The following is a 13,232-nucleotide window of genomic DNA, read 5'->3' as shown; positions in this document are numbered from 1 at the left end:
CATGAGGGTGTGGAAGAATAATTATTATAGGCCCTAATCCTACAATAAGCTCCACCATGGGCATAAGGAGCAGCCTGCACAGAGCTCACTGTGGGTTTGGAGACTTAGTGTTTAAACGGAATTGATCCTCATTCAAGTACCTAGAGAAATCTCAGCTTTAGGAAAGCTATTGCACAAGCATGTTCTGCCAGAAGCAACCTTCATTCCCCACAGCTCACCACCATGGCATACTTAGATGTGTAGAAAAAAATCAAAATGCTTTAAGGTGAAATCATAACTCAGGAAGTGAGGTACAGTGGGCTTAAACATCCCCTCAAAGTCCATGGGGAAGGGGCCTTCTGCATGAAGAGCTCACTCTTTGCACGTGGAGGATGGGCCCGTGACCCAGATCTGTGGCACCAGGTTTCTTATCTCCAGCCTCTGAAGAGAGCAACTGGCAAGGTCAGGGATCTGTGGCTGAGGAGGGGACAAGATGGGCAGGGCTGGGTGAAATGCTAATTCTCTCTCTCAGCTCTATGGGGAATTTACTCTCCAGTAAATACAGGCTCAGGCTGTATTAATATCTGAAATTTAATTTATTAATTTCTTGAGTGTAATGGACTGACTATGTAAGACAGTGTTTTAAGGGCTACTCCCTGCCTGGAAAGCCTGAGCTATGCTGACAGGAAGCCACAGCAGAGCTGTAGAGGACTGGAGGGCAGTGCTGGGCCACAGAGATTCTGTGTGGAAGCCCGTGGTCCAGATCTCTGAGGTGACAGTGAGATTTCCTCTCAGATGGCTCCCTCCTGTAGATTCTTCCAGTGCAGGGGGCAGTCTTGGTCTGTATTTACAAAGATATTATACTGTACTGCAGTGGTTCTCAAAGCCGATCTGCCACTTGTTCAGGGAAAGCCCATGGCGGGCCAGGCCGGTTTGTTTACCTGCTGCATCCGCAGATTTGGCCAATCGCGGCTCCCACTGGCCGTGGTTTGCCGTTCCAGGCCAATGGGGGCTGCGGGAAGCAGCGGCCAGCACATCCCTCCACCCACATCACTTCCCGCAGCCCACATTGGCCAGTGGGAGCCGCAATTGGCCGAACCTGCGGACACGGCAGGTAAACAAACCGGCTGACCAAGGGCTTTCCCTGAACAAGCAGCGGACCAGCTTTGAGAACCACTTCTGTACTGAATATGTGATCAGTGTTCACTAGTACTTTCTATACCGGGGTGGGCAAACTTTTTGGCCTGAGGGCCACATCAGGATATGGAAATTGTATGGCGGGCCATGAATGCTCACGAAATTGGAGATAGGGGTGCGGAAGGGGGTGAGGGCTCTGGCTGGGGGTGCAGGCTCTAGGGTGGGGCCAGAAATGAGTTCAGGGTGTGAGGGGGGGCTGTGGGTTGGAGGCAGAGGGGTGAGGGTTCTGGTGTGGAGCTGGGGATGAGGGGTTTGGGGTACAGGAGGGGGCTCCAGGCTGGGACCAATGGGTTCTGAGGGCAGGAGAGGCATCAGGACTGGGGCAGGGGGTTGCAGTATGGGCAAGGATTGTGAGGGCTCCAGCTGGGGATGCAGGCTCTGCAGTGGGGCCAGGGATGAGGGGTTTAGGGTGCAGGAGGGTGCTCCAGGCTGGGACCAATGGGTTCAAAGGGCAGGAGGGGGAACAGGGATGGGGCAGGCTGTTGCAGCATGGAGGGGGGTGTGGGCTCTGGGGTGGGGTTGGGGATGGGTTTGGGGTAGAAGAGGGGGCCCTGGGCAGGGATCGAGGGGGGGGGATTGAGCGGGGGGGGAGGCTCGGGGGGGGAGGCTCTGGGCAGCACTTACTGCAAGCAGCTCCCAGAAGCATGTTCCCACTCCAGCTCTGAGGTGCAGTCAGGTGCCTCTGCATGCTGCCCTGTCCACAGGCACCACCCCCGCAACTCCCATTGGTTGCGGTTTCTGGCCAATGGGAGCTGTGGGGGTGGCACCTGCGGATGGGGTAGCGCACAGAGCCACCTGGCCACACCTCCATGTGCTGCATAGCATCTGGAGGGAGGTCGTGCCAGCTGCTTCCTGGGAGCCTCGCGGGGAGGGGGGGGCAAGCCCCCAACCCCGCTCCCCAGCTGGAACGCCGTAGTGGGGTAAACCCCCGACCCTGTTCCCCGGCAGGAGCTGAGGGCTGAATTAAATGATCTGATGGGCCAGATGTGGCCCATGGGCCCGTAGTTTGCCCACTCCTGTTCTATACCTATTTATCACAGTGCTAGAATTTATTTTGGTTTTTGTAATTCTGCTATTTAAACCAGCAAGGTGATGTACTGCCTACGTTGTCCTGCAGTTAGAATGGTGAACTAAAACCCAAGAGAACTAGGGTTCATCATAGCGAATCTCCCTAAAAAACATGCAATATGTCAGTAAGAGATTTCAATTTTCATTGACTCTTCACTGACTACTGGGAGTACAGTATTGCACTGACAAGAACTGTGCACCAGCCAAAAGGTTGTGATTTCTGGTTCCAGTGCTCCATTAAGGTCTTTGTGCCCATTGCAGTCCTACCAGGAGGATCTTTGGACTAGATGTGGCCCTAGCACTCCATAACATCTTTAGGAGCTATGGAGTGTGGGTCATAGGGCCATCTGTGATTCAGGCAGTGATGGAGTAAAGAAAAAAGAGCTGGAGAATGAAAAAGCAGGGGAACTAGACAGAAGAGGTAACAGATAGAAGAGAGATCAGGGAAGGGGAGAAGGGGAGTTGCATATGTTTAGGGATAGACGGCCATTCTAGTAGTTATAGTTGCAATCCCAAATCCCCTTATGTTACATAAATACCTACTAGTACCATTGTCCTAAGGTTAACTCCTCTTCAGAACTAACTACTGTATCGGAGAAAAAAACTGACTCACTGGAGAAAGTGAAAATTGAATAGTCTTGATATGTAAACAAGAAACGTGTCAGGCAGCAGTTCAAACTCTTCATGCACTCAGAGCTATGAGGCTTAATTACAGCAGTGTCACAATCAGCAGTTTCCATTTGCAGATGCTTTGGGGAACTTTTTCTTTGGTTTTAGTTCCCATGCATTTCCAGTCTCAGGTTTCACTTTAAATTTAATGTTCAAATGAATCCAAAAATCAAAGAGAAACTCTGTCAGAACAAGTTCGAAGTTTAGTCTGTCACTTCTGTTTCGTGAACTGGGGAATGGGTCTCTGTTAAAAGATATGTTAAAATATTTTTATTTTGCAGAGTTTGTTGCATGACCTTTTGAGGTTTATATATGCTTTAAGTGTTGATAGTGGGTCAGATGTATTCCTGGTATAACTTTGCTAATATCATTGAGTTTGCTTGACTCAACGAATTTAGTCCTCTCAATCTTGGTTCCTTAAGTAAATTTGTTCATATCATACAATCATCACCTCAAAATTTGGCATGCTTGGCAGATTTTGCTCCACAGACCATTACCTGGACTATAATAGATGGGATGTCATACCAGTAGGTCTGAACTGAGGTGCTTTAGCAGAGCTCTGCATTGAAGCTTGCACGTTGCCTGCATTCTCTCTTCCTGGCACTAGCCAGTGTATTTAATACCCCCTTTCACTCAAATGCACACACACATTTTTGAAAAAGACTGAATTGAAATAAATATTCTTCAGGTTTGACAGTAACTGCAGTGAAGGATTCTGGAGAATGGAATTTGGAAGCTGGAGCACTCGTGCTTGCAGATGGAGGTCTTTGTTGTATTGATGAATTTAATAGCATCAAGGAACATGACAGAACCAGCATACATGAAGCAATGGAGCAACAAACCATCAGTGTAGCTAAGGCGGGGTAAGTGGCATTTAAATGCATGTGACGAAATAACAAAATATCTTTCCCCTGAATTCCGAAATATTAAAATGAATGTTAGATCTAGATTTGCCACTCTGACCAGTTTAAATCTTTCCTATACCGTACTATACATCTTTGTTTTAAAAGATACTCTTACACTATGAGTCAAAATTTCAAAGGAGGGTGAAATGGACCAATGGATGCATATGAATAAAATACTTTTGGATCCCCTGCATCATCTTTGGGAAATCTGGCCATTGCATATAGAGAGGGCACGTCAAGAAGAGTGTTTTGGAGAGTGGTGGGCTCGGGGGTACTGTGGGGAGTGAGGCATTTTTTAAAATGTGAGTTGCAGTTCAGAAGCCAGGACTGAAAACACTTTTTTCTTTTCCATACATGAATGGCAAATAATTAGTCAAGCAGCGAAAGAAGAAGGAGCAATTCCCGGGCTGCTCGTTTTTATATGGTGGCCCATCTCATGAAAGAGACTACCGGCCACTAACTTGTGAAGGGAAAATGGTATAAGCTACTTCTGAAAACTTGGATTTTTTTAATTCTGTGGCAAGTGAAGCTACTGGCCAAATCCTCAGTCTGTCCACAAAGGAGACTGACATCCTCCCTAATAGAAGAGCTGGAGATTTCCCTAAAGTAGCAGAATCTCTGGCTGGGATAGAGCCAGCATAGCCAGTTCTATCCCACCCTCTCTCCAGTTCAGATGTGTCAAGGGTGGGAGGAGGTGGGCCTAGGGCACTTTGCATTCCAGTGATCTTGATCCAGCAGAAAGACTTCAAGGGTGTTGTGGCTGCCTGTGTATGTTAGAGCATTTTTGAGGCTGCTCTAAATTACACCAGGGACTGAATTGGCCCATAGCTGTCCTCAACCTTGGAGGGGTGGGGAGATACAAAGCTGGTTTTAAGCCACCTTTATCCCTGCCTCCTCAGGTCCTGCTATTATCCTATCTTATCCAGAACTTGAGGTTAAGGAAGTAGGTCTTCTTAAAGAGCCCACTCATTAATGAGTTGTTTACATAATTAAAATCCGTTAGCTGGTTTATGAGGCAGTAAATTCTTAGCTATGTAGAAAATACCATTGTTTGACAAGACATGCAGACATACTGAAAGAGTACATTTACCTCAGAATCTGAGGACTGCAGGGTGCTTGAGGAGTTAAATTTGGAGAATGACCTTGCAATTAAGTCACCTTGCTATCTTGGCGGTTGGCACCAATTGATTTCCTTTGTAGATTCTGGTGCCAGCACACTATGCAAAAAAACCCCAAAAAAACAGTCAAACCTGGGTGCCTGAAGTTAGGTTCTTAAACCCTAAATTTAGGTACTTGCATACAAATGGCCTGGCTTATGAAGGCGTAGAGCCACTGCACTGATAATCTGGTCTCCTGTCTTTCATCCAAAGCTTTCCTCCCATTCTCTGTCACTGATGAATGTACCACCATTCTCCCTGTCACTGATGCTTGGAACCTCGGAGTCTTTAATTCCTCCCTTTCCCTTTACATCTAGACTGTGTCCAATATCTTGCTGTTTTTTCCTGCATAACATATATTTGAAATCAAACCTTGTCTTCCTGTCCAGTCACACACAACTCTTGTCCAGGCCCAAATCGTCTCCTGTGTTGATTGCCATAATCTCCTCCTCTTTGGTATCCTGATATCCACATCTTCTTGACCTTTCAAACCAACTCCCTATTTTGAATATCTCCACTGACTCTCCCTTTTCCACACACATCAAATTCAAGCTATCCCCCCGTCCAGGCACTTTACGCTCTGTCCCTCTCTCCTTATTTGCCCCTGTCTCTTTTTAGTTTTTCCTGCACCCAGCAACTCAGCGAATGACAACAGCTTTGAGACCCTATTCATCCGTTTCTTCCACAACCATTCCAGGGTTTTTTCCCACACTGCTGTATGCTGAATGGCTTCTCCTCAGTTAAATCCCTCCTCAAGACTTGCTTCTTCCACAAAGGCTACAAGAAATTAGCCAAGTAAGCCACTGATCTCATTCTATCTACAAAAGCAAGCCAACACACCTACTTCACCATCTGGTGCACTAACCTTCTCTGAGTTACTGAATTGCTAAACATTGCCTTGGTCCTGGTTGTGGATTTCTGCTAACCACCTCCCCTTTGGTTTAACCTGTACCCATGCTGGAGCTTACAGCTCAGCTCATAGTTCTTTTCAGCATAATTGCAACTACTTACTGTGCAGACGGGGAAAATCACCTCAGAAGTGTGTGGGCACAGTTCACTAGAGGCAAGTTCCACTTTACATTAACCTTACGCAGACACAACTGCCCAGTCAACCTAAACAATTATACTCTTTAGAATGGTATTTACTTAATCCAATGACTTCACACTGAATCTGTTTTCAACTTTTTCTCCATATTTACGTTTTTATGCTATTTTTATGTGAGCAATTTTAATAAAGTAGAACCATGCAATATCCCTAGTATGCCAAGTATCCGCTCATGAGGATGTTGCCTACAACAAATGTGCAAGGCTGAAAGTGTGCCATTACAAGTCCTATTGTCCTGACGACCTATCCCAGCAGTATGGATGGGAACTCCCCTTGTACTTGAACCATGCTAATGACTTGGACTTGCTATGGTTTAGTTCAGTCTGTTTTGTAAAATGGATCCATGTTTTAACTGGATCCCCTGATAGAGATGATTTTGTTTTGTAGATGGGAACTTAGAACACAGTTTTGCTCTCAGCATGCAAAGCTTCAGTCACTTGCTTTAAAAAGGACTGTATTTACTTAGGAATTTTTAAATAATTATACCATTACATAGAGAAGTTCCTGTTGCTTTGTGCATTTAATCTCTCTTTATACTGGCTGGGAGCCAACACTCTTTTCTTGTGGTGTGTACTGTAAATTGGAAAGCTAAGATTATTGGCTCTAACCTACATTCAGGTTCTGGACATGAGGTAGCAGCTTGCCTGGAGCCGACTGGAAATAGCCTGGTGATAAACCAAATTTAGAATAACTCTTCTGTTGCCTTAATTGAAAGAATTGTGCTGTGACTACTGGGACAAAGGTGTCTCACTGCAACTAAAAACACAGGAGTCAAGATAATATGATTCAAAGAGAAAATACTTTTTTGCCTGTAGAAAAATATGTAAAATGCTTAGCCATAGGAACAGCATATAGATATATAGATATACAGATATTTCTTCTTTTTAACCCTGAATTGAGATATCTGAGCCATTAGCAATTATCTTTGAAAAGTCATGGAAGATGAGTGAGATTCCAGAGAACTGGAAAGGGGCATGTACAATACCAATCTATAAAAAGGGGAATAAGGGAATTACAAACCAGTCAACTTAACTTCAACACCTGAAAAGATTAATTAAGCAATCAATTTGCAGACACCTAGAAGATAATAAGATGATAAGTAACAGACAGCATAGATTTGTCAAGAACAAATTGTGTCAAACTAATGATTCTATGATTTTATGAATGGTGCTATGTAAACATAAAATATGATTATATATATTTTACTCAAAAATTATTTTCTATATCCAATTACATGGAATAGTGATGTACATCATCTTTGTCTTTAGCTTAGTGTGCAAGCTGAACACAAGAACCACTATATTGGCAGCAACAAATCCAAAAGGCCAGTATGACCCTAATGAATCAATCTCCGTGAACATAGCCCTTGGCAGTCCTCTACTGAGCAGATTTGACCTGGTCTTAGTATTGCTAGATACAAGAAATGAAGACTGGGATCGCATAATTTCTTCTTTCATATTGGAAAACAAAGGTAAAAATAGTCTTTGAATGTATATAAAGCTTCTTCTCTGCACTGACCTTTCCCAAATGTTCTACAGCCCAGTTTTGGAGTAACCACTTCAGTGACTGAAAGGGTAGTTCAGTTTATTTTCATTTGATCCTTGATTTCATGCACGGTGCCAGCTGTGCTGGTTGTGATGTGGTTGCCTGTCCATTAGGAATAGGACTGAGACCACCAATCCCTGTCACTTAGATCAGTGGTTCTCAACCAGGGGTCTGGGGCATCCCGGGGGGCCATGGGCAGGATCAGTGTTAGACTTGCTGGGGCCCAAAAAGCTGAAGCCCTGTTGTGCGGGGCTGAAGCCTGGGACCCTGAGCCCTGCCACCGGGGACTTAAGCTGAAGCCTGGGCAACTTAGTTTTGCAGGTCGCGTGGGGTCCAAGGCAGTTGCCCTGCTTGCTATCCCCTAACGCCAATGCTGACTTTTATATGCAGAAAATGCGTTGTTGTGGCACAGGCGGGTTGTGGAGTTTTTATAGCATGTTGTGGGGGGCCTCAGAATGAAAAAGATTGAGAACGCCTGACCTAGATTACTAAACACCTGTCAGATGGTAACAAATTTCAATCAGTCTCACTCCATGCCTACCCCTTCTACCATGTCCTCCACACCCGCTTCTCTTCCCTTTCCATTTAGCTGATCCCCTACTACCTAACATACCCTACAAAGTAAAAGTGGAACTAACATGGCATTTGCTGCCCTCTAATTGTTCACTCGATTTGTTTGTTGCCCCTCTTCCTCTACCCTGTCTGGTCCATTTAGACAATATTCTCTCTTGTTTCCTTATACTCCCCATGTGTCTGTTCCATCAGTTGTGTCTCTTGTTTTATACTTAAGACTGTAAGGTCTTTGAAGGAAAGACTGTCTTTTTGTCTTGCACAATGAGGTCCAGGTCCATGCCTAAAGTTCTGAGGTGCTACAGTAATAATAATAATAAATAAATAAAAAGGTGAGGAAAATCTTCTTGCACTCTCTTCTCCAGTGCACACATGTGCCACATCTGGCACATAGTGATTGGCCCTATCAAATATGTAAGGTAGCTAGAGGAGATAATCATATATTTATGTGGCGCTTTTCATCTCAAAGATACCTGGATGTTTTACAGATTGAACAAGCTGATGAACAGTGAGCCTGATCTTACTCCCATTTAAATTGATGGGAGCTTTGCTGTTGACTTTACTAGAAGCAGGATTGGATGTTGGAGCCTGGGGTGAAACACAGCAATGTTACAAAACAGTTCAGGGCAAGAACTTTCAGCAGAACATGAGCAGTTTAAACAGCAGGGAAATTAGGTAGGTAGTGTAGGCATAGATCATGCTGGTCATGAGTAAACTTGCATGTAGCTTGATCTGAGTGCAAGGTTAAACTGTAAACAAGGATGTGACGGGTTGTGGACTGGAGATGGTGTTTTGGGGCTAGGTAAGCGTGAACACCTTGAACTGATAAGCTTGAAATGTCTTAAGGTGAGGACATCAGCAATAAGTCCTTACACAATCTGCAAAGCAGTTGGTTCTTACATGGACCCTGTGATGTCCAAATTAATTCAATTAAAGAAGTATAGATATTAGGAGCTAGGATATAGAACCTGAGTGACATGCTGGACAAGGTGTTTTGAATAAGCTGAGTGGAAAAGGTCTTGGAGGGAATCCCAACAGATAGAATGTAATAACCCACTCTGGAATCTGGCCAAATCATAGCTGAGCTAAGAGAATGATAGTCCCTTTCTGCTCAAAATGTAATAAAACCTCATTTTACATTCATTTATTTATTTAACAGGAATCTTTAGGAAACACTGGGAGTGGATGGGTCATTACACAAAGTAAAACTATTTACCCATGTTTATTCTCTCTCTCTCCCTCTCTCTCTCTCTCTCTCACACACACACACACACACACACACACACACACACACACACACACACACACACACACACACACACACACACCTTCTTGTCAACTGCTGTAAATGAACCATTTTGATTCCCACTACAAAAAGTTCTTTTCTATCCTGCTGGTAATAGCTCACCTTAACTGATCACTCTCGTTAGAGTGTGTGTATACATATATCTTCCTACTGTGTTTTCCACTGCATGCATCCGATGAAGTGGGCTGTAGCCCACAAAAGCTTACACTCAAATACATTTATTAGTCTCTAAGGTGCTACAAGTACTCCCGTTTTATCTCTGTCATTGTTTTGAAGTTATTGATTGAGCACTTGTTACGCAGGATGCCCAAGCAAATCAGAAAACCTCTGGAGCATGGAAAAGATGAAGACCTACTTTTGTCTAATAAAGAATCTACAGCCAAAATTGTCTGATGAGAGCAACCTTATTCTTGTGCGTTATTACCAGATGCAGCGGCAGAGTGATTGCAGAAATGCTGCCCGAACTACCATTCGCTTATTAGAGAGTTTGATACGTTTAGCAGAAGGTGAGCACATGGCAGTTTTTGTTTTTCTGCCCAACCTTTTTTTTTTTTTTAATGGACACGTTAAAAGTGCAATTATAGTTCATAGGTTAAGTAGTGACCTTCCAGCTAAACTAGGGATGGATGAACCTCCTTGAGTTTTAGCATTAGTGAACCTATAGGTTTTGTGGGGGTTTTAGATATACAAAACTAGTTTGAATTTTAATTTATTATATTTCTCCCCCCAAAAAATTAAACCAGTGTAAAGAAGTTAAAGGGAAATGAGCAATGATATTTAAGGACCCAATACTGCAAACACTTGGCACGTGATGTCAGTTATCCCAATGAGCCCACAGTGATTGGCTCCTTTATAAATATAATAAAACTGCATATGTCCATTGTAGCTAATTGTGTAAATATATTTCTAGGCAGAGATTTTTAAGCACAAAATGTGAATTGATTAATTAGTTAATATTTGCACAGCACTCTAAAAAAGTAAAGGATTACATAAATTATATGGTTTTTACTTAATGCCTGTCTCAGGGTTTATTTCTTTAATTTTGGGTCCACTCTGGGACATTTCAAACACACACCACTCCTGCTCATTCTGAAGCCAGAGGGATTATTTCCTGAGGAAGACATAAGAAGGGTGTAAGGATTTGGCCCTTATCATCCCATAATGTTACTAAAAATAAACATTTCGTTTATTTCACTTTAAATACCAAGAATGCTGTCCACATTGTGTACTAATGTGTTATGAAATTTCACTTTAAAATCAAAACTGCATTTGAGTTTTAAGAACAAAAAAATAAAGGAAGGGTGAAATATCTAGGGTAGTGCTCTTCTGTCCTTTAAAATGGCTTAATGGTTTTTAAAAATGGATTTAAAAGAACATACAGTAACTTTGTATAACAAATTTCAGCCCAGAGTGATGTTTTATTTTGTCAAAGATGTCTCTTTTATTAGTCAGTTGTTCCTATTTGAATTTCTTTGTCTGGGTGTAGGGGGAGGGAGGGGGGAAGAAAGGGATTGTTTTTGTTTTTGTTTTGTAAACTTTCCTATCATTTAAAGCCTTTATCCTGCAGATACTTTGATGCTATTCATGTTATAAAGTATTTTACATAAGTATGCATTCGCATGATTGGGGTCTTAACCAGCATTTTATATTTTCAAAGTGTTATACAAAAGTACCATTTTTCTTGCTTAAAAATAACTGTTCATCAGCATAATTACACAACCAATCAGAATGGCATAGTATGGAGAATTATTTGCGTTATATCTATTCATAAAATTTATTCTATTTTGAGTAATGGTGATTATGGGAAGTGAAGCAGGAGAAAAAAATAATATGGAAAAAACACGTTTAAATAACATTAAGGCTGTGACAGAGGCCAACAAAAAGGAAGGAAATGCAAAGTGTGGACTATTGCTTAAATCATGTCTTTTGTCACGCAGAATGAAAGGTTAGCTTTAATTTTAAATGTCCTTCTTTTTGTTAGGTTGTGTTGCTATCAATACATTTGGATAGATAAATATTATTTTATACCACATTTATCATCATGGTATCTCAACACCTTACAGTTGTTTAAATATAGTCTTTTGCTTTTCTTTCTTCCAATTCCTTCAAATTGTTATTGAATCTCTAATCCAGAAGACACACTTCATTTCCAATAAGGAGAGTTAAGTTTTCCCAATTCTGCAGACACTTATGACAGTGAAGTCAATGGGACTATTTTTATGCTTAAAGTTAAACACATGCATAAACGTTTTCAGAATCAGGCCTGAATTTGTTAGCCTCTGGTTGCTAATACAAACAAATGCTTTTCAACTTCAACAACATTTTTTTTTAATGCTCATTTATTTTTGCTAGCCCATGCTCGATTGATGTTTAGGGACACTGTAACTTTGGAAGATGCTGTGACAGTGGTCTCAGTGATGGAATCGTCCATGCAGGTAAGCTTTCTTATAGGAAATGACACTACTACAATCCCATGCTCTGTGATTCAATTCATTTAAGGATACTACTATGTATAACTGTCTCCATCTCCTTGGAGAACAATTCATTTTAATATTCAGACATTGAAATATAATTGAATTGAGAAACTGGGTTATCATAGATGGATGGATGGATGGATGACACTTGTGTTTTTTCAGTTAGACATTAGCTATTATATGTGAGAACCAAAAAAAAAATGGAGTTTTGAAAAAGTTTTAGAAAGATTAACAGGTGCCAGAGCAGTGTAAAAGGACTTAGCATAAATGAGAATCAGGCCCGGAACATTTAGTCATCATTACAGTTTGTCACTCCAAAATTGTAGCCAAAACGTGGTAGTGTTGCTTATATCAAATAGTTCTTTGGGAGGACAGGTAGCACTGCACTGGGCAGTATTCAAGTATTTGCCTAGGCTCTCCACATTCATATTTGCAGTATTTCTCATCTTCCATTTTGTCATATTGTCACCATGTTTGCCACCCCAGCTCTCACTCCATTTGGAGTACATCATTGTTTTTGTTTGAAGTCAGTCCCTGGGGGAAGTTGTTCTAAAGAACCATGTTCTCCCAGAGCATCGGCATTTCCTGCCATTTTGTTACTCCGTAGCCTTCCACAGTGGGATTTTGGGGTAAGGGATTTTCAGGGGTGAAACTTTTTTTGGACTTCAGTCTCTTGTGTGGTGGAATGTGTCCAAACAGTGGATGTCTTGATACATGCACCTGTTTTTGTTTCTCGTTTTTACTGAAGATATCCCATCTTACAAATATTGGTGCAATTTATGTGAGGCAATATAGTGACAGCATGGGAGTTGGTTTCAAAGTGCCTGTGATGATCCTACAGGATTGACTGAGTTCAATATCAGTTTTGTGTGCATGGCCTAAGCTAGACTATATGGATGTACAGTATTCTGCAGTGGAGTGACACAGACTGAGACAGAGTGTTTTTGGAACAGCTCCCCATTTTATGCTGGCCAGTTTCTGGAGTATACAGTGTTAGGAGTTCACTTTCTTTTGCAGCTTCTTTACGTGCTCTTTGAATGTCAATATTCAGTCTAATGTGACCCAAGGTACACTAGATATTCATAGTGCTCAAGGATTGTACCATCCCACAATATCTGGAAGTTTTACTTGACCTGATGGTATTTCAGGTGGAAGGTACACACTTGTGTCTTGCTGGAGCTGGCATACAGAAACCGTGTGCAATAGTACTTTCCAGGCACACTCAGAGAGCCAGTTAAAATGCGCTCAGTATCTTCA

At 42.4% G+C, this 13,232-nt stretch overlaps 1 protein-coding gene across 3 annotated transcripts in view; it reads left to right on the top strand.

Moving 5' to 3' along the window:
- MCM9 (minichromosome maintenance 9 homologous recombination repair factor) overlaps positions 1 to 13,232 on the top strand; it is a 74,534-nt gene that overhangs the window by 50,375 nt on the left and 10,927 nt on the right. For all 3 annotated transcript variants that reach the window (XM_030556191.1, XM_030556190.1, XM_030556192.1), the window contains 4 exons: positions 3,602 to 3,776; positions 7,349 to 7,551; positions 9,804 to 10,007; positions 11,854 to 11,936. In XM_030556191.1, coding sequence (XP_030412051.1) covers positions 3,602 to 3,776; positions 7,349 to 7,551; positions 9,804 to 10,007; positions 11,854 to 11,936 — 665 coding nt within the window. The remainder of the gene's footprint in view (positions 1 to 3,601; positions 3,777 to 7,348; positions 7,552 to 9,803; positions 10,008 to 11,853; positions 11,937 to 13,232) is intronic.

This window comes from Gopherus evgoodei, chromosome 3 (genome assembly GCF_007399415.2).
Source record: "Gopherus evgoodei ecotype Sinaloan lineage chromosome 3, rGopEvg1_v1.p, whole genome shotgun sequence".
In the NCBI taxonomy this organism is placed as follows: domain Eukaryota; kingdom Metazoa; phylum Chordata; order Testudines; family Testudinidae; genus Gopherus; species Gopherus evgoodei.
This window is presented reverse-complemented; position numbering and strand designations above follow the sequence as displayed.